The 22,656-nt window shown below is 32.6% G+C and overlaps 1 protein-coding gene and 1 long non-coding RNA gene across 2 annotated transcripts in view; one reads left to right on the top strand and one right to left on the bottom strand.

The window, feature by feature from the left end:
* The window catches only part of LOC149554282 (external alternative NAD(P)H-ubiquinone oxidoreductase B1, mitochondrial-like), a 326,634-nt gene extending 318,797 nt beyond the window's left edge, over nt 1-7,837 (bottom strand). The window contains exon 1 of the mRNA XM_089789499.1: nt 7,671-7,837. Within this exon, the coding sequence (XP_089645625.1) occupies nt 7,671-7,819 (149 nt within the window). The 5' untranslated portion in view covers nt 7,820-7,837. The remainder of the gene's footprint in view (nt 1-7,670) is intronic.
* Nucleotides 1-22,656, top strand: part of LOC149554284 (uncharacterized) — an 83,187-nt gene that overhangs the window by 57,481 nt on the left and 3,050 nt on the right. The gene's annotated exons all lie outside the window — the stretch shown is intronic.

Genomic DNA, 22,656 nt, shown 5'->3' on the forward strand with positions numbered 1-22,656 from the left:
CCTCCATTCTCTATTCTTCTTAGGTGCTAATACGATTGGTACAACATATGGACTCAGACTCTCTCGAATCAACCCCTTGTGCAACAACTCATGAACTTGTCTATTCAACTCTTCAATTTCTGTTGGTGTCATTCTGTATGCTGTCTTGTTTGGCAAACTGACTCCTGGAATCAAGTCCATCTGGTGACTGATCTTCCGCACTGGTGGTAATCCATTAGGGACATTATCCGAGACAATATCTAGAAACTCTTCCAACAAATCCGTAACTTTTGCAGGTACCTCTTCTACTTCTTCTTTACCATCTTTTGGAATTATAGCAAAACACATATCCTCACTTCTCATACCCTCTTCTTCTACTTCTTCTTTACCATCTTTTGGAATTATAGCAAAACACATATCCTCACTTCTCATACCCTTTAGGAACTTCTTTCCATCAAGAAAACATACTGTCGTAGCACTATATATCTTTTCATCTATATACTTCAGAGGCTTCAACTTATGTTTCACTCCATCCTTTGTCAGAGTGTAGGTATTTGCACACCCATCATGTACAGCATGCCTATCAAACTACCATGGCCTACCCAGCAACATATGACATCTGACCATAGGTATGATATCACAAAGCACCTCATCTTGGTAGCTTCCAATCTTCAACTTGACTAGGCGTTGCTCATTGACCATGACCTTGTGGCCATCCTGCACCCAGGCAATACGGTATGGATGCGAGAATTGCTACCTCTGGAGCTTTAACTTTGTGACCATCTCTGACACCAAATTGTCAATACTTCCACCATCAATGATCACATCACAACACTTATCTTCACATTTGTACCTTGTGCGAAACAAACTCCTCCTCTGATCAGGTTCATTCTAACCACTCAACAAGACTTTTTTGTTAACTAGGACTTCTCTTTTAGCATCTTCAAAATGTGAAGATTTGGCATCTTCATCAACATGTGCGACTCTGGCCTGGCCTTCTGTTCTTCTATCAGTCCTTCCCTAGCGCTAGGAACATTCAAATGTTTTATGAATGAAAACATTTTCCACAAGAACCTCCTCTTCCAAATCCTTGCCCTCTTCCTCTTCCTCTCTAATCTCTTTTATTCTAATTATGGAAACGATTGGAATTGTTTCCCCTCTAGTTCAAACTGCTACTACTAGCCTCGTCCTAGTGCTTTTGGTCATCATTTCGACCTTCATAAGCTCGCCTGCCAGTGTAATAACCCTCAATAGGTGATAGTATAATTAAACATCAATTTTTCTTCACAAAATTAATGGTTGACATTTTGTCAAACACTTTGCATGAAATCTCTACCTCGTTGTCGTTTATCTTCAGATTACTTATGCTTGCTTGTAATGGTTCAAATTTAGTTTAGACACATGCAAATGTTTATTAGATATCCAAACAAAGAAACTGAAGCACAAATGCAATCCTTTTTTACCATTCAAACACATACATGTGATTTCAGCCAATGAAATGTGCATCTACAGCCAATAGACATTTTTACAAACACTTCGCATGCAATCTAATGACTGAAACACATAACTACAGCTCTCATGAAATTTGCAATTAAATGAAGAACCTGTAGGTGACTGTTGTAGATATCAAATTGCAGCAGATTTGTATGAAGAACAACGTACAACATTATGCTCCCTCCAACTTAAGGCAAATGGCAATTAGCATGTAATAGATGCTGCCCCAATAAAGAAAACATCAAACTCCAAAAGAAAACACAAGTCTGCAACTTATAATTTCTATCTCCAAACCCTTTTGAATCAGACCAGTTCACTCACAAACATCAGCTTCTCTTGCACAGTTAGTACAGTTGAGAAGACAAATCAAATTGCTATACTTTAGCAGCAATTTGCACTACCAATTTCAAACAATCTTCCACTATACTTCAGCAATGGATAACAAATCCTCAAAACAAACCCTTATACTTCAGCAAGGGCACAAACTTCAGAACCTCAGAAAAAGCCACAAAGGCATCAAAAGAAAATAAAATATCCAAGCATGTTTTTCCCAATAAAATGAGCTCATATTTATAATGTCTTTGTTGACAAAAGTTTCCAAAAAAACTCAGCTTCTAAAATTGTGAAAGTTTCCTAAAAGAATTCAACTCTTAAAATTTTATAACTTAACTCTTTTGGCAACATTTAATACGTGGCTTGGGCATAATATTAATGAAATAAATGGCCCCTTCCAATGATGACTCAACCCTCAACTTGAGTGATATTATAAAGTTAAATTATAACTTTATAATAAGTCATATAATGATTTAATAATAATCTGGCCACTAAAAATATTATAACTCCCAAAACACTCATTATTTAAATATGTCATTTGAAATAGGAGTCACACCTATTATTTCTCCATGTGACCAAATGCACTTTCCAAAAATAGAAAGGGTCCATCTCAATCAACACCCAACTTACCATAAATAGTAAGTACATAAAACTAAGCCCAAATGAAGTCCGATTTGAGCCAAATGAAGAACAATCTGTAACTTATTGAATTGTGGAGAAGATAAGACCCTCAAGGCAAGCCACTGCCTCAGAAGACCCTCTATCCACAATAATTAGCCTATGAGGATCACAATAATAGGCTAATCTCTCAAACTCTAATATTGGCAAAAATGGGAACATTATAGCCAAATCTTCCACCGTGACCTCTTCCACTATTCTTGTTATCAAGCTTTTTGTTCAACTTTTCCTCAACACTTAGGGAAAACCGGTACGCCTCCTCAATACTAATCATTCGAACCAGACTCACCTCCTCCTAAATGTTTGGCCTTAACCCATTAAGATAACGGGCAAGTTTCTCCTTATCAACTTTTGCATAGCCAATTCTAATGAGAACTCTATAGAACTCTTCAATATACTCTTGAACAAATCTTCCCACTTGCTTCAACTTTTGCATTTTTTTAACAGGTCGAGCTCATAATCCACAAGAATAAATTGTTGCTTCAATTTATCTATCATTCGATCCCATCTAGTTATTTTATCTTTCCCTCTCCTATTTCGCTCCAATTGAATCTCTTGTCACGAGATCTTTGCGTGACCCTTCAGTTTGGCATTCACAAATTCAACCCTATCTAGATCTTCAATCTCCTCATACTCAAAGTATTCTTCTAATTCATTGATCCAATCGATCAATTCCTTCAGATTAAGACATTCTAAAAATGTGGGAACCTCAAATCTTTTTCCAAGCTTGGAAAGGGCCCTAAAAGCTTTTCTTCATCTAGGTTCAAAACTTCCTCTTCTCCCTGACCAATTTGTCCTCCTCTTTCATCCTCAGTCACATCTCTTATGGCAAGATTCATCCCTCTATGCATTTGTTGTGGCAACACTTATATTTGCCTCTAGAGGGCTCAAACCTCAGATGTAACACCTCTGACACTACGCTCTTGTCATAGAGGCATTTTCGCACTTCCGCTGAAACCCTAGTGCAAACTGCCTCACAATCAGCAATCTGTACACATGCTCAGCCCAAACCACAGTCCTAGTGCAAACTACCTCACAATCGGCAATCTATCCACATGCTCAGCCCAAACCACAGTCCTAGTATAAACTGTCTCTTAATCAACGATTTGTTTACACACTTAGAAACTCCCGCTCTAATACCACTTAACGAAGGGTGCCTCCCTTAATACCACAACAAACGATAGAAACAGAGAACAACACAAATTGAGAGAATAAATATGGGCTTCTTATTATCACCGCAAATGTAGAATTACAGAACTACAATATGCAAACCCACATGAGCGCCTTCCTTGCAACAGTCTGCAAGACAAAGCTACGACTAACACTCGGAACTGTCCTAGACAACCTACAGACCTTCCTTATTTAGGCACTTTTACCACCTGAGAAGGTTCTAGAGACTAAGCCCTTGAGGTCGACCAACCTCATATTATATCATTTCATTACACATAAGATCAACTCAAGCAATTTACAAATTAAATTTCGGATGGGTCCACTTCTAGAGACCATAACTAGCAAACTATTGACCCGATGGGCTATTATAGACCCATTTTGGAATCCTCAACTAGTGATCTACAACAATCGCAGCCAAGGTTTCCCTTTGTTTCAACGCCATTTAGGTGTTTATCGTTGGACCTGAAGTTTGGATAGCCAAAATTCATACTGAAAATTTGCAATAACTACACTAATACATATGATATGACAATGAAACTCATTTGGCAGGCTGATATGTCAAAGATGAACATCCACATATGAGATTAGAACAATCTGAGCACATAATATCAACTTACTAATATTAGCAAGCTCACTCAAATGGAAACTTTGCATAGGAATAGCCCTTTTAAAAACACAAAACTAGAAAACTAGAAATGGGAATATTTTTTCGGTGATGCAAGATTGCCTTTACACCCAGGATGCTCCTGCATCACATTTTGCTTCATCCACATGTTCTTTCTTTTGTCTAGCCTTTCTTCCTTGATCAACTTAGGGCAACGATGGTTTTCTATACTTTGGGCTTTCTTTAAATAGCATAATAACCGAATCATTGTTGAGTTCTCTAAAGGGAAGATGCATGTTTCCGCCAATAGGATCTCATAGGGAACCACTATTTTAATTTTGAGACTGTTGATTATTAAATGCTTTTGGATTCTTTCTATTTGTCTCCATTTTTTATCAGACATGTTGCTGCCCCAAATCTCATAACCATAAAGGATCATCGAGGTATTGAACAAACCATAGAGCATCTTTTTGGTTTTCCAATCCCATAATTTCGCATTCCTGAATCGACTTTGTAAAGAATATTGTGCTTTCCAACCACTTTGGATTCTTTTTGCTCTACATGTTTCCCAATTGAGTTTGTTGTTGAAGTTAATTCATTTGTACTCGTCGGCAATCTCTAATGGGCTGCCATTGAAAAGGAAAGTGTTTTGTAGTCTATTTTTTCTTTTCAAAAAGAAAACCAATACTTTGGGTTCGCTAGTGCTCACTTGCATCCTGACCACCTAAGAGAAAGCCCCAAGCACCTTAAAGTGTTCCCTCAAACCATCAACAGTTTTAGCAATTAAAATGAGATCATCCGCATAAAGAACTAGCTTAATCACATACTTAGCTAGTTGAACACCGTCGCCATTATTCTTTTCTAAACATTCTTCTAATTTATCAATATATAACCCAAACAATGTTGGTGAGAGGGGACATCCCTGTTTGACACCTATATCACTGCCAAAGCTCTCTAACATCCCTTCTGTAGTTCTAATTTTAGCCACAACCTGCTCACATAGTCTATGCGTCGTAGCTCTAAGTTCAGTAGGAATTTTCAGTTCTTCCATTCTGAGCCAAAGGTTGTCATGTGGCACTACGTCAAAGGTCTTTTTAAAGTCAACAAAGCAACAAAAGCCCTTCGCACCCTGTGTGTTCCATATTTTTTCAACTATGAATCTTAGTGTAACACCATGATCAACAATGGAGTGTTTTGGTCTGAACCCTACCTACCCCTTAGTTCTTTTACATTCCGATTCAACCCGCTTGCCAATCTTGCATTCCACCATGCTACCGCTTACCAAGATCTGAAAATTTAATAGAAATGTCTAAGCACTTTACACCCTACAAACCATAATGGAAAGAAATTCCTCGAATCCATGAACTGGGTTCTTGTTTCCAAACCCATCAGCAAACTCAAACCGGTAACTTAGCTTCTACCTTAACAATTCACTGCCTTCCCCATATCCGAATCTGTCATGCTGACTGTGCCTGACACACTCCAAATTCACTTTGCATAGAACTTGCAAAGGTGTTACATGAATGGAGGATAATGAAAAAATTCACAATTAGAAGGAACATATACTTGGATTGACTTGGGAAAAATAAATGGAACTGTGTGCGTGTGTGTGTGTGCGCGCGCGTGGAGGACAATGAAAAAATTCACAATTAGAAGGAACATATACTTGGATTGACTTGAGAAAAATAAATGGAACTGTGTGCGTGTGTGTGTGTGCCTGTGCGCATGTGTGTGTGTGCGCGCACGTGTGTGTGTCTGTGTCTGTGTGTCTGTGTGTACGTGCGCTGTGTGTGTGTGTGTGTGTACGTACATACAAAGAGAGAGGGGGAGGATTCAGCACCATTAAGACTTCAACTAGCAAAGGATGAGAAAAAATCAGATGGAGGAAAGAGTCAATATCCATTGCAGATAAATTATGCCTTGCAAGTTCTAGGGGATTCATGTGCTTCGACTCAGATTTCTTCAAGGATTTACCTTGATCTTCTCATCCTTCTATCTAGGACCTTCACTTGTTCCAAATTGTCATACTATCATCATGCTGCCCAAAAACAAGACAAGTTGTTTGTCAGCTATGTACTTTCCAAACAACACACAAAAAACAACTGCAGAAAAATTGAATACAAAGGTGTCAGTATTCCAATTGATCAATTGGATTTTGTAAGATAGAGCTAAATGAAGTATTGCAAAGGTACGTATAATGAGGAAAATTTGCAATGCACTAGGAGAAATGCATAGACAACATGAGACGACTACATAGGTACTACAAGCTAACTCTTGCTAGCCAATGTTCTTCAAAGATGTGTGTTGATGAACATGAAGTAGTGATCCTATTGCTAGTTAATAGCCAGATGCACGGGGACATCATGCCCCTAGGCTAGCCACAGTGTTGTTTGAGTGTTGGCCACTAAAATTTATAGATTCTTTTAAGAAGCTCAGAAGACTACAGCGATGGAAGTACATTAAAGTGACAAAGGAGCAATGACAAAGTTGCTGAAGTCAAGGCCTTCCGACTCACAAGAAGTGATGAATGGACCATTTATCAAAAAGAAATGATACAATATGGGATTCCTCCTACATGATTCTTTTGTTGAGCCACCTATATCCAAAAAAAACTGTTATTATTTGTACTTTAAAGACACATTGACTCCTTTTGTCATTCCTCGGATACATATGATTTCAATTCCCTTCTTTCTTTCTTCTTTTTTCAGATTCATTTCCTGAGAAGGGTCGCTTCATTTCAGGCGCTCATGTTTAATGTTCTTAATAAAGTAAGCCATGTCTTAACTAATCTTGTTCTTATCTTTCTTCCCACTAGTTTACATTTGTATCCCTTTATGGCGAAGCCGAGGAAATTAAACAAGTCTATATCATCAATGGACCCTCTACATCCTATTCGAACTCGATCTTTTCCACTTTAATTTTTACAATTTGAACTTAAAATCCAACCAAAATCTTCATAAATTTTATCATTACAGCACAAAGATGCAATCAAACACTTCAATCCGTAGGCAATTACAGTACACAGTCTGAAATGAGTTCACAAATTGTATAGGCATGTCTACTTCATACTAGGGGTCACATTTCAAATGCTGGGGACATGGGAGTGGCTCTACACTTCAAAACAGTATAAATTAATCGAAAAACAATCCCCGTATTTCACGATTGCATAAGGAAGACCTCGACCACTAAATTGGTATCTCCCTTGGTGACCTGTAAACTACCTTTATTATGTAATCATAACAATATTTTTTACTTTATGATTGAAATAAAAGCTCTTTTTAAAATCAACAGACGAGCAGTCTTAATCAGACTTGCGAGCACCCACTGAAATAAGGTAATGTGTTTTAGAATGCCGAAAATATATTGTCCATACAGTTGAGAAAGGGGGAATGAGGAAATGAAGAATACGCACCCCGCCGCCAGCAGCAGAAGAGCGCGACGATTCCAGGACCAGGTCGATTTGAATGTTTGAGATGAAAATAATCCGGATCTACAAAAGCTTATCTGGCTCCACTCAATGCTTCTGAACAATACAGACATGCCTCCTGGAGATATCGGCATTTTACATCCGCTTGAGGTATCGACTGATTTTGCTTGTCTTCTTTAAGTAGATCACTTCTAAACCCTGCGGTCAACGCAATATTTTGGCGGATGCCATCCGTGAGTGAACAGCAGGGCCCCCAAATTATTATCATGGGACCTCCAGCTCCTTAAATATAGAGCTCAAGCCCCCATGGGACCCCGGGTTACTCTCTCAAGGAGTTAAAAGGAATGTGAATCGCCCATTGCACTGACAAGACGAAGCTTCGCTTTCAGGAAAAATGGACTTTTGAGATTGGCCACGTTTGCGAGTGGAGCGTGCTTGCAAAGATAGATAGAGATAGATAAAATTTTAACGTCCACGAGGCCAAAAATAGCCTATGGGACAGCAAGACAACTCAAGCAGACTTAAGTAGCGTTGTTCGCCTCGTGTAGACTAATGATGAGCCCCCCCAATTGCTCAATGTACTCTTCGTTGAACAGGTTATGCCAAGAACTGTCACATATAGTATCCGCAAACTTATCCCTGCTATCCTTGTAGGCCTCACATTCTAGAATAAAGTGTTGTTCAGTTTCCACTTTCCCAGAATTGCAAAATCTGCAAATTCTCTCTTCCCAAGCCTCCTTTGGCCTCTTCCAACGCCCGGTCTCACAACGAAGTTGGTGAGAGTAGGTTCTCAGCTGAGCAATAAGAATTTTAGCTCTCCAAGAAATGTTGGCTCCTATGTACACTTTTTCGAGTTGATCACAAGTGGGGTTGAACTCATTTATATAATATAGTTTCTTCCTCCCAATCTCGCTTCCCCAATTTTTCTTGTAGAATTTCTCCATAACAAAGACCTTTATTTCTTTATTACTTGTGGGGCACATATTGAAATGAATATTCCATTTACTCATCCACTTGATGTTTTGTTGCATCCATGTCCTTTTTCGCTTACATAGTGTGTCACTAAAGACAACTTTCGGCCATCTATCCTCTTCCATTTTTTCGATTCTTTTTAGATAGCTTAAAAGGCGAACCATAGCAAGTGCCTCAATAGGCGCAGCCCCCATTTCACTTAGCATGATGTCATATGGAACAGTGCTTTTAATTTTAAACTTGCTTGTAATCAAGCGCTTTTGGATTCCTTCGATTTGTTTCCATTGTGCTATAGTAGTGCTGCTGGCCCATAATTCACACCCATAAAGAACAACTGGCAGCACAAGAAGACCAAACAAGGTTTGAATAGTTTTCCAATCCCACAACTCCGCTTCACGGCACCTATTCTGAAGAGCGTAGAAAGCCTTCCATCCACCTAATGTCCTTTTATACCTGCAGCTAGACCAGCTTAGTTTTTTGTTGAAATCGATGCCAAGGTATTTATATTCCGCAACTTCTTCGAGAACACTTCCATTGTAATAAAATTCATGTTGATGCTGTTTTTTATTATTAGAGAAAATCATAACCTTGGTTTTGCTGATATTGACTTGCATCCCCACCATTCTACAAAAGCGCTCAAGAGAAGATAGATGGTCTTGCAAACCACAAGCAGATTTGGCAATTAAAATGAGGTCGTCCGCATATAGGAGTAGCTTTATAACAAATTCCCCTAGCTGAATGCCTTCACGCTCTTGCGTGTTTAACCACTCTTCCAGTTTGTCAATATATAAACCAAATAAAGTAGGGGATAAAGGGCAGCCCTATTTGACCCCGATATCGCTCCTAAAACATTCTGAAATGCCATCTGAAGTTCTGATTTTGACTTTCACCTCTTCGTACATTCTATGAGCAGCAGCTCTGAGATGCCTAGGAATCCCCAATTCTTCCATCCTCAACCAAAGCTTGTCTCTCGGAACGGTATCAAAAGCCTTTTTGAAGTCAACAAAGCAACAAAAAACCTCTTCTTTTTTCTCCCACTCTTTTTCAATAATGTGTCTCAGAGTGACACAGTGATCCACTGTCAAGTGCTTTGGCCTAAAACCAGCTTGCCCTTTAGCACGTTTATGATTTTCTTCTGCCCATTTGCTGATCCTAGTTTCTATCATACTGCCAAAAAGTTTAGCAAAGAGGGGATTGATCATTATAGTCCTGTAGTTGGAGGGATTGTTAACATCACCACTCTTAAAAAGTGGTATTGCAAGGCTGATTGTCCAATCTTTCGGAAACCCTTCCTGGCAGATTTTGTTGAAGATTTCAGTGATGTGCGGTGCAAGAGTTTTCATACCCCACTTCAAATATTCAGCTTGAAGCGCAACAAGGTCTTTTGCTTTGCCTCCACCCAACTTCTTAATCCCTGTCTCTATCTCTTGCACAGTAAAAATATTTGTGGTATCATTGACCAAAGGTGGTTGTTCCACTCCACCCTCTTGTTCATAAAATTTCTTAGCATAATCAAACCATTGGGTGGCAGTAATATTATTTTCAGTTTGCTTCCTCCTTGATTGGAGTTCTCCCCGCCTTAAGGGAAGTGTTTCCTACATTCCTGGAGGTTATGATGGGTGTTGTTTTTGCTTGTTTTTGTTTAAAGAGCACGTGGGGTATATTTTATTTGTTTGTGACACAATTAATCAAAATAATGTCGAACTTAAACAATAATTTAATACCATACAATTAAAAAAATTATATCAATTTATTTTTAACTATGTTTCATTAAACTATGTAATTTGTTAATTTTATAAAATGAAGATGCACATGTCTAATAAAATTAATTATTTAAAACTAATGTTCTCAATTTTGATTAGCTAAAAACTTTTTTCAATAAAAGGTATGTTTTTTTTCCCATATATATCATTATATACCTTACTTGTTAAGGTTTATTTATTTGTCACATAGATTACTATTAGTTTTATTGTTAAGGTTTATTTATTTGTCATATAGATTACTATTAGTTGTATTAATATAAGTGGCTTATGCCTTTAAGTTATTAGTTACTTATAATTAAAATTTTATATGCAAATTCAATTAATTATAATTCTATTATATTAAAATTAATATATTAATATTTTAAGTATAATTTTTTATAATGATGATATTAATTATAATATATTTTACATGAAAAGTTATAATGTAAATTATATTGTTGAATTAATTATAATGAAAAAGAAAATTTTAATAATATGAATTATCAATGTAAAATATATATACTATAATAATATAAGAATGTGTAAAGTTATAAATATAATATTTTAAATAAAAAATATAATTTAGTTATGGTTCAAAATTTTCATCTAAATTGTCATAAATATACGCTAAAAGGAATAATTATATAAAGATTAATGTTTTATGACTTAAACATAATAAAACACAACTAATTTACTATGCATAAATGTTTTTCAACTGTTCTTAAAATAGTCAAATATTTGGGGAGATATAGTCAATTATTTTAGCCAATCAAATTGCTTTAAGTTTATTTTCTTCAATTAGGAATGTATGAAATTTACATTAAGAAATGATTAATTGTAAACAAAATTTAAAAACACTTGATTTTGATTGGTAAAAATGAGAATTCTTAATCACTCTTTATGGAATAGTGATTGAAATAGTACTATGCCTATCGGAATTGTGTTATTTATTTTTAAAATTTACTAATTATATTTTATTTTTCTAATTTGATATATTTCTTAGTTTATTTCTATATTCTAAGATTATTATTTTAATATTTTTGCTACATACTTAATCTTGTTAATTAATTGAATAATTTTATTTTAATAATTTTCATATAATATAGATTTTTTAAATAGTTATTATTTTTTAATAATTTAGTCATATAGCTGTAAAATTACAGTTTTGGCCAGAAAATTGTCATTCTTTGACCAAAAAACTATCAGCCCTTGTCATTAATTATTTTCTAACTAGTTTTATCTCACTCCAACTTTAACTATTATTTTTTTTCCTATTTATTTAATTTAATTAGCTATTATCTACATGGTTAACTCTCTTTTTTTTTCTTTTCTTTTTTCTCTCCATTTTAAATTCTTGTATTTAATTTATAAATTAATTTATTTATACTTTTAACTCTCTTTTTTCTATTTATTTAGAAAATTAATTAGTTGTTATATCCACTATTAACTCATGTTTTTCTTTCTTTTTATTTAATTTTGATTTTTTAAATTGATTTAAGTTTTAGTTTTTAAATTATTTTAATTATTTATTTTTTGACTTTAAATATTAATTTTTAGTTTAGTCAATAGGATATTTGTGGGAGAAGTTCTTTTTTTTTTACTATATCTTTTTATATTTCTCATATTAAATTTTTTTACTAATTTTTAAATTTTTTAAAAATAATTATTTTATTCATATATTTAAGCCAATAGACTTTAAATTAGTTAAGTTTTTTATTTTTATAATTAATTTTTAAAGATTTTTTTTTTTTTTTTTTTAAATTAGTTTAGTTTTTCACTTTAGATATTGATTTTGAGTTTAGCGAATAGGATTAGTGATTAGGATATTTGTATGATTGAAGTTTTAGTTTTTAAATTAGTATAGTTTTTCAATTAAATGTTGATTTTTAGTTTAGCCAATATGATATTTGTGGCAGTTGCTATTTTTAAATATATATATTTTTATATTTCTCATATTGATTTTTCATAATGGGATTTTCTATGAAGATTATTTTTAAATAATTATTTTTTCATATATTTAAGTTGGTAGATTTTAAATGAGTTTAGCTTTAAATTTTTTTAAATTATTGTATTCATATATTTAAGCTAATAGACTTTAAATTAATAAGGAGGAGATATTTTTTCACACCAAGTTAAATTGTGATATTGTTATCAAGGTTTAACTATGTAGTTTTTGAGTCAAACTCATTGACTCGTGTTTAATGAGTAGTGATTTACAAAAATCCATCACTCATGATAATAAATAGAACACTTGGTAGTCAATGGATCTAGGTGATGCTCACAGAGGTGAAACATTGGGACTTCCCTTTTTTATGAAAATATGTTTTAGATGATAATTTATTAGTATATAATAAATTAAATAAGTAAATATTATTTATTTTATTTATTACAAAATTAAATTTTATTTTATTTAAAGCCTATCGACTCATCGTTGTAAGCACAAAAGCTTGTGACTACTAGTATATTATGTTATATAGGCAAGATTTTCTAACACAATAGTACATTGTGAGTCTCTTATATAAATTTCTATTTTAATTGATAAAATTAAATAAAATATAATACAAAATTAATAAATTGTTCATTCAAAATTAATAATATGTAAAGGAAATAAATTTTAATTAACTAAATGTACTCACAATATCTATATTCTTATGGGTAGGTATTATAATAGTAAGTATAAGAACTTCTTTTTAATAAATATTGATTTCTAGACAATATATTTATAAATGGAACATGTGTTTGTAGAACAAACTATTGTCAATAATCATGGGTTTAATTGTATAAGAGATGAGACTCTTTTATTTTAAAATTTTGATTTTCTTCTAAGTATTACATTCTTATATTTTTTTATCTTGATTAACACTGTCTTGAATAATATATATTATCTTTAATCCAACAATCTACACTATCACAAATTCATTCCTATATAATTGTTGACATTTCACTATGCAACAAAAATATATTCATCTACAACCACAAACTAATATTCCTAATTCATATTTAATTTCTTTGATTTATGACATAATCCTTTTATACAACATGTTGTTACTCATTGGCTTACCCAAATGTAGTGCCTTACTTATCCAACACCCTAGTTGTAGTGCCTGCCCCTAGTTTGCATTTTGCTAACATTGTTGAACTCTTTTAGAGCTAGTTTCATGTTGTTGGTTAGCAGCATTCTTTTGAGATTAATAGATATTATGCTATGGATTCAGTTTATTATGTGATGAGATTATTTAGATTCTACATTTCATGTATGTATGATGATTATTTTCAGTATTTGCAGTTATTAATGATGATTAGTAAGATGATTTATTATCATATGTGTTTTCTTATGGATACTTACCCCATACTTGCATGTGTATGGTGTGCGTGTTTTCTTTGCATGTTTACTTTTGTATGGCGTGTCTGATGTGGTTAAGGAAGGGAGTCATAGTCACCTGCTAGTCGGGATCTACACGATGCACCACTTCCTACCATTGCCTGTTTAGCTTAGTATATATTGTGCTTGTACATACGTGGTTTTTATGCAGGTTGCAGGTATCGGGTATCGACTTTTCTGAATTGCCAGGATGAGCGTACCCTATCACATTATCTCAATGATAAGAGAGGGGAGATAAATTCTCAAGTCCAAATCCCAACCTTTTAAGCCATTTGTTCTAATTGGAAAATTAGGACAAGTATTTGAGTTGAGTACCCTCCGAATATGTCGGATGACATAATTCGTGATATAAACCCTTGGTTTGATTTTGTATGTATTTTGGTTGTGATGGGTTTTCATATTTTTATCTTGAGAGTCTTTGATGTATTTTCTATTAATTAAGCCTAATTAAAAGATTTAATTAATGGTTTAATTAAATGGAAAATTAATATGGTATTTTAATATTTATTTTATTTAATTAATTGAAAAATTAATTAAATAAAATAATTAAATTTGAAGATAAAATAATTAAACTTTAAAATTTGGAATGTGACAATATTTATTTTAATAATAATATATTTGGAGTTCATTTTTAAATAAATGACTAAATAATATTATTATTAAAGCTAAATAATATTTTAGCAATTAAGTTTTAGAAAATGAAATTTAAAAGTGGAAGATATATTTAAATTGTTAAAAGATTCTAAATCTCATGTGATTAAAATATAAATATATTAAGATTGAAAAGTGGAATCATTAAAGTTAGTGCATGAGATTTAATAAATAAATAAATTAAATTGGAAAGAGTAAATTAAATATTATATTAATTAATATGCATTATTTTTATATTTACTCACATAGGAGTTGGCAAATTCTCGAAAGTTGTCATGTAGACAACACAGGAGTTTGCACTCTAAGAATGCACTAGTTGTCTACACTTAGGAGTTAGCATTTTTATTTAAGCACATTGTGTCTACAACCTTAAGACTTATCTAGAAGGTTGGAGAAGGCCCATGCTTGGTTGTCATTCTTATCTTCTAGTTGTCTCTAGAGACACTCTAGATGCATCTTAGAGGCCTTTAAATAGAGGCTCCCCTAGTGTGTTTGGACAAGCAAAAATGAAAGCTTAAAGGAAAGCTTAAATGGAAGTTACAAGCCTTATGGAAGCTGAAGTAGAAGCTTAATGGAAGCTACAAGCTACAAGCTCATATTCTTCTTCATATGCTCATATATTTTTTACATGCTTCTATGTTCCTTCTAGCATTTTTAGTCACTTGGAGATTCTCGGTTGGCTTGGATCTTGGAAGGATTGCGAATGATGGAGAAGGAAAGGATTTTCTATGGACTTCTGAGGCATGGCGGATTAGCATCAGTGTCCAGGTGCACTCGTGATAATCATATATTCTCTTTGCACCATTTCTCTTCTTGTCTTCATCATGTCTATTTTATGTGTCTGAATACTCTTGTGTTAGAATCTAAAACTAAATTGGAATCTAAATATTTTATTTGGTTAAGAAGGAAACAATAGAAAACCCTAGATCCAAATTTAAGAGAAAACTAGATCTAAACGGGTTTGGGTTCGAATTAGATTGACAATGATGATCTTAAATTAAATCTATTAGATGAATTATGATCATATTGAGAGAACAATTATTCTTATTTAAAAGAATTAGAAAACCCTCTTTATTTAAAAGTTATAAATTTGTTCTCAGTAGAAATACATATATGTTCAAACTTGCATATATATATATATAACTTAAATAATAGTGTTGAATTACAATCTATATATGTATATACACACATATATATACATATAAACATATATACATATACGTACACACACACACACACACACACACACACACACACACACACACACACACACACACATATATTTATTTATGCATAAAATTGTGTAAACGTTAAATCCAAATATAAATATTGAATTCGAATCGCATGAAAACGTTTTAATGAAAAATGTTATATGCGAATTGCTTATGAACGATATTTAAAAATGTTTATAAAAAAATTTATATGGGAGGCTGGGGTTTTACCCCACCCGACCCCCTTGTTCCTTTCATTTATGCCGGCCACGGACTGTTGACGCAGTTGTACCTACGACTGCGGTCGCAGGGCCGACTGCGGCAATAGCCATCAGCGCACGGCCACGGTCGCACGACGATCCGTCCACTGTCGAATGTGTAATTGAAACATACGGTTTTACAATCATACGCATGATGTTAGATATTAATTATCTCATATGCAATTTTTAATATATTAAAGTTTGTTATGAGTTTATATATATATATATATATTAATAGATTTGTTTAATATTCAAAATTTATAAATAATAAATGTATAGTTTTAAATTGATTCATTTACTTAATTGGAATTTAATCCAGTTAAGGTTAAAGGGGAATGTTATAAATGAAGAATTTAAGTTATTAATCAGGTTATTGAAAATTCAATAAAGCAATATATTTAGAATTTATAACTACTTAATTAGTCTAAAAGGCTAATAAGAATGTTCTAGATGAATTAATGATAGAACTGAAGGAAAGAGATATTGAAATATTAATTTGAGTATTGAGGAATTAGAATATGAAGTCTAATGGTTGACTTTAATGTTAATATATATTAAATAATTGCGAGTTGGTAATAGTTGTTTAATGATGATGATTAAGAGACTCTAGATGATAATGGATCTAATTGACAAAGGTCATAGACATTGTTATAACATTTAATAATCTTGCTATGATTGGAATTGTTATGTATTATTAATAAATTATGGATATACCTTAATAGTGTTAAGAGATAGATAAACATTAACTAATGAAGTTTATGTAAAGATTCTCTAGATTGACTATTTATAGTTGTGATTAGTTTATTTATTAATGTTTGTTGGGTCTAACAAACTATTAATAAATAATAAATAGTCTAAATAGATATCAAATAATCTGATTAGAGTTAATCTAGAGGAGATTATTTAACGATTGAAGTCTTGTAAAGACATTAGTTTTCGGGTTATAAATGATTAATGAGTTGTCAATATAATTAAATGCGATAGAGATTTAACTAGGAAATGATTATCATTAATACGAAATCGTTAAGAAAGATGAATGTAGTCATTATGGATAAGATTTCCAAAGTAACTTGTTAATATTAGTATTATTGAAATATTAATATTTGTGTATTGGATGGAAGTTGACTTTGACGTACAAACTATTGTTAGTCAACTAATACTCTTTGAGTTGATGGTTTGATTGTGAAATTATTAATTAAATCAATTAATTAGAGTTAATTGGATTTAATACTTAACTTATGTAATGGAGATTTATTTAATATAAATCTTTTGACGAGGTTGTAAATTATCTATATTGAGGTTGACAAGTCTTATGACTTAATTTATGACTTTAGATGTTATATGATTGTCAATGATGATAACAATTGAATTAAAGGCTTAAGTTTTAATATTATTTAATTAAGTCTTTATTAAGAATTATTAGAATGATAATAGGTCATAGATGGTGTGTCTATGTTAATTGATGGATCTAATTGATCATTCTAATTAAGTTAAGATATCTTAATTGAAGAATGATAATTTGGTTCTCTTATAATTGACGATTAATGATCCTTGATTCATGTGAAAAGTTGAAATAACATTTAGGAAGAGTTATTCAATTAGAATATGGATCATGGTTAAAATAGAGAACAATTTAATTAGGGTCAATGATGATCATTTTGGTGAATATTTATCCTTAAGTTATTCTTAGAATGTAATTCTTAATAATAGAAGGATAATGCTATCGGGGAACAAATGGGTTGACTTGCAGATCAAATGATGAAACTTAGACATTTGAAGTATTCTTGAAAATGGAAACTGAAACCCCTACAATTGAAAATGGAAAATGAAACTCTACACATTATTCAACTATGTGATATTAGTAAACCAAAACATGTGTCTGCATCGTGTATTCTATATGCTTCTTGTTTTGGGTTTTGGGTTGACTAGTGTTGACCAGTCCTAGGTTGTTACCAGAGGCTCGGGGGTTATGAGATGTGTTGGCATGTTGATCTTATTTGGTCTCGATCTTTATAAGCCCAACCATGGTTATGTGATCATATGCTCTATGAAATGTTTGTAATTGTTCATCAATCTTCATGTGTGAAGCTGAGATGTATGTGTATGAGACACTTGAGCTAACCATTTTTGAGTCATCGATCAGTTATCCTTGGATTATTTTCTAGTCACCATGATGGGACTATGATGTGGATTTATTCTTGATGATGTCATGATGTGACATGTTTGACTCAACCATTTTGGAGTCTTCGATCAGTATGATTTTGAGATATTTGATCAGTATGATTTTGAGATATTCTTGGTTGCTTGTTGAAGAACCAATGAATATGGTGATTATTATGAGATATTATTGGTTGCTTGTTGAGAACCAATGGATGTGATGATTTATTTTGGTTATTGAGAACCAATGGATACTTATGATTATCAGTGATGCCTTCAGTTGCCAATAGAGAACTGTTGTGGTCATGATTTTCTATGGATATTGCTCATGGAGATTTGATGCTTTTATGCATATTTGATGATTTTATCATGGAGATTTTGATGATTCTTATCTTGGAGATTTGATGATTCTTATTATGGATATTTGATGCTTATATTGTGGACATTTGATGATTCTTTTTATGGATTATCTTTTGGATTTCTTTACAGTCGCTTGTACAGGACTGTGGTGATTTATGATTCCATGAGCATTAGGGTAGGTAATCTACTTGTAGTGTCGGGAAGTGGCTTGCAATGGGGGCCAGAGCCCTAAGTGGCTACCAGGGTAACTCATTGTAAGTTTGGTTAATAAGTGATAACATTTACACACTAAATGGGGATTAAATGAACCTAAAAAGATAATTGTTTTGATGTTCTCGCCCATGCCTTGAGCGCTTGTACAGGCTAGGATGGGAGTAGTGAGACGCATGGTTGCGATCATTGCATTCCATAGTATGCCTCGTCAATATGAGAGGATACTAGTGGCCGCATGAGATCTGTATGGACCCGTGGAGTTTAGCTAACTACCAGGGTAACTTGTATGAGATAAATGCGATGACACTTTCCCGCTTGCAGAGTAGGTTTCCTACATGTCATTGTTGTGCCTCTGGGAATTAGATGTCAATTTTGTGTTTGATGGAACCTTTGAGTAGTATACTTTTAGGATTCCTGGACTCATAGAGATTTATGCTTTGTGGTTATGATATCCTGTTTGGGACTTGAGATTATCTCCTCAGCACGGTGGGAGTGGACCACTTAGGTACCACGCGGTCGGGTGGTAGTGTTTTATCACTCTTATCATTTGAGATCCATTGAGACACCGTGGCTGGAGTATTCTTGGTTGGTATTTATCTTCACTTTGTTCTTGGATCATTATGATTGATGATATACCTTATGATGGATGTATTTATTGGTATGTTTCTTATATTGATGGTTTGCATGTGTTAAATGATGGTATCCTATGCTTTACTTTGCTTATTAGTAGGATGTTTTAGGAGTGACATTCCTACTATGTTTATAGCCGATGATATCTTTGGTGCTTTGGAATGTTACGCATGGAGGGATGGCTAGGATCCATGATGTTCTAATGATGCTATTTACGGTTGGGAGGAACCGTGCACTTAGTTAGTTGTGTTTGTGATATATGGTTATCTTTTATGATGGATGTTTATATCTTTATGATGATGATGTATCATGTATGGTAATGGTTTCATTATATTATTGCATCATGGATTAATATTAGATGATGATGTACTTTAATTACATGGATGTTTATTCTTTTAAGCTTTTCATACCTTGTAACAGGTATAGTGGATGATTGAGCAATCTAAAATGTACACTTGTATATTGTTTAAGAACATTGGATGTATCATGGATGTGATGTTAGATGGATAGTTATGGTTAGACGTAATTCAACGTTAAGGGATCTTTGAAGAATGTAATATGTTATGTTATGTTGGATGTCACTATTGCTTCCGCAAGTGTTGTGTATGGTTTTACTTTCATGTTTTAAAAAAAAAAATTGTTTGGCAAACTTAGTGAAATTCTTTGGATCCCTTGGTGGGGCATTACACTAGTTCTAACTCTAGTCTCTAGTTCAACTTTAACAAATAATATTTATATTATTTTGAAGTCTCATTGTACTTGCTATGGGCTAGTACTATTGTATTCACTTTGCACACATAGTGAATTAGTTCACCATCAATGAACCAATAAGAATGAAATATTTTTAAGTTAATAAAATATTTATAAAGTTAATTTATTATATTATTATTCTAATATATTACCTATACTATTTATCTCAATGATAATTGGCTCATTTCATTTAGTCTTATAGGACTCCATTTCTCCATATTGATTCATTTTCGGCTATATTTTCAGATAGTTATTATGTTTTATTAATATTAACATTTCTTCTATACAATATATTACTTTTTATGTTAAAATGAATAATTATTAAAAGTTAATAATATTATCTACTATGTAATATATTACTTTTTATGTTAAAATAGATTAGCTCAATTTTAATATTTACTATTCACTATTTCCTTCAAAACCATCCAATACACTATGATTTAAAAATTATTTTTTGGTTAACCTTTGCATATCTTTAAATTTTTATAAAAAATAATAATTAACATATTTTTATTTTTTAATATTTGTATACAAAATAAATATCTCTAAAGTTAATATAATAATTTTATTATATGTCAATATTATTCATCTTTTATTTACTAAATCAATTAGCTATTATAATATTCAATTTCCACAATTAAAACTTTAGAAAAATATCTTTATTTACTATAATACATTGTATTTCAACAATTCATTGATCCTATACATACTATTTTTATGACTTTTACGACAAGTACATGCCACTACTTGGCACTTGTCTTAAAAAGGTGATTTTAGTATAATAGATAATTTGGCATTTTGACAAATGTGAGTTGTTAAGCCTAGATGTCAAAGGAAGTTGAAGAATAAAAACACTTTATATATTATTCTAAGGCTTTAGAGATGAAAAAATATGATTCAAAGAAAAATTTCAAAAGTAAAATATAAAATAAGTATATTCGTCATAGAGTGTTGTATTTATAAAAATATTAACAAAAAAATGAGCCTTCCTATTCTCAACTAATATAAATTAGCTAGAACTATCAATTACAACATAATTTTAACAAGGAGTCTTCATGGTGGATAACACCAACACTAAACTACAGAGTGATACCATCAACATAACAATATCTTCAAAATATGTTTTATTAATGTCCACCAAGCACTCAATAAGTAGATAAAATAAAACATGAAACAATCAAGGGGAATTACATACTCATGGACGTGTACCCTCTAAATGTGCAATCAAAATCTCCTATTCAAACTCCAAAGTAGAAATTTAAGAGGAAGTGATATGTGAATGCATTGAACAATATACTATAATCTTAATATTATCATGTCAAGTTCCAATATGGCTTGTGGGCATATTATTGTAAAATTTCATTATGGCTTGTGAACATTTGATAGCATTAATTGTAAGTTTACCTTGTAATAAAGCAATGCAATATTAAAGATGTAGCATACCTTCAAATATGCATAAGAGAGTAACCAATTCTTTTTGTTTGCTAAAGATAGGGATTGTGTCCATCTAATAGTGACTCTTGATCTAAGTTTATTTTTATTATAAACTTTCAAAATCTTTTCCAATGCTTAGATAATAACCTTGTCAACACTTTGGTATGAACTTTTCTAAGTCTTTTTATTATATTACATTTCATGACACCAAATATCAAATTATCTTAAATTTCTTCAATGATACTAGTTTTTTTAAAGGGAAAAGTAAAGGTTATTTGAGTGAAGAAGATTTGGTGGATTTCTTAAAATATTTGTTTCTATTGAATATCAATAAAACACAGTTACATTGAGTTTTATCAAATAGTGGCCAAAAACCATTACAACAATATCATCAATTCCATAGGAGGATTACAACATAAAAAATACACCATATTGGCAGTGTTGATCGCCAATATCATAGGGGGATTACAACATCAAACTTTATCAAACCAAGTATCAAAAAGATACAAATTCTAAACTCTATCTCATCGAGCTAGTATGAAAACTTATATTGATCATTTTCTTCTTCCAAGGCTAGCATTTTCTCATCCTCCGAGGAGTACTGAGAAGTAGGAGGTAAAACTATTGGGCAACGAGGAAGTCTGGAGCTTTCACCATGTTGTAGATTGGAACTTGTTGTGTTGCTCCTAAGACGTTCTTCCTCTTTCCTTGTCCACTCATTACTTGTCTTGAGTTATTGTAAGAATTTAGTTAGGGTGGAATTGAATTTATCTTTCCTTTTTCTCTAGTTGTAGTATACCCATGGGCTACCTCTCTTCTATCCACCATTGTTATACCATCTTCTAACAATTGAAGGAATTTCTTCTCGGTCAACTTTAGAATAACACTCACCTGCAAGAAAATGTAAGAATATATGAGTCTCTTACGAGACTGAGTAAGATGCATGTCCATTTCATTAAAAACATCATTATTCCACAATCTCCAAATGTTCCCATTAGTTCCAAAAATTGCACCCCATCTCTACATCAAAATACTAGAGATTTCTAGAGAACATGGGATCAATCCAAGGTGTGGATGACCTAAAATAAGATTGAACCTTCGAATTCTAGGCCGATTCCTATTGGAATTGCAATGGTATTACACTTAACAATAGGTAACTAGAAAAGAAAAATGTGGGAAAAAGGGAGAAGAAAGATTGGTTAAAAACAA

The sequence above is a fragment of the Cupressus sempervirens genome, chromosome 6 (genome assembly GCF_028749045.1).
Source record: "Cupressus sempervirens isolate cs-2001-9-10 chromosome 6, ASM2874904v1, whole genome shotgun sequence".
Taxonomy (NCBI): Eukaryota; Viridiplantae; Streptophyta; class Pinopsida; order Cupressales; family Cupressaceae; genus Cupressus; species Cupressus sempervirens.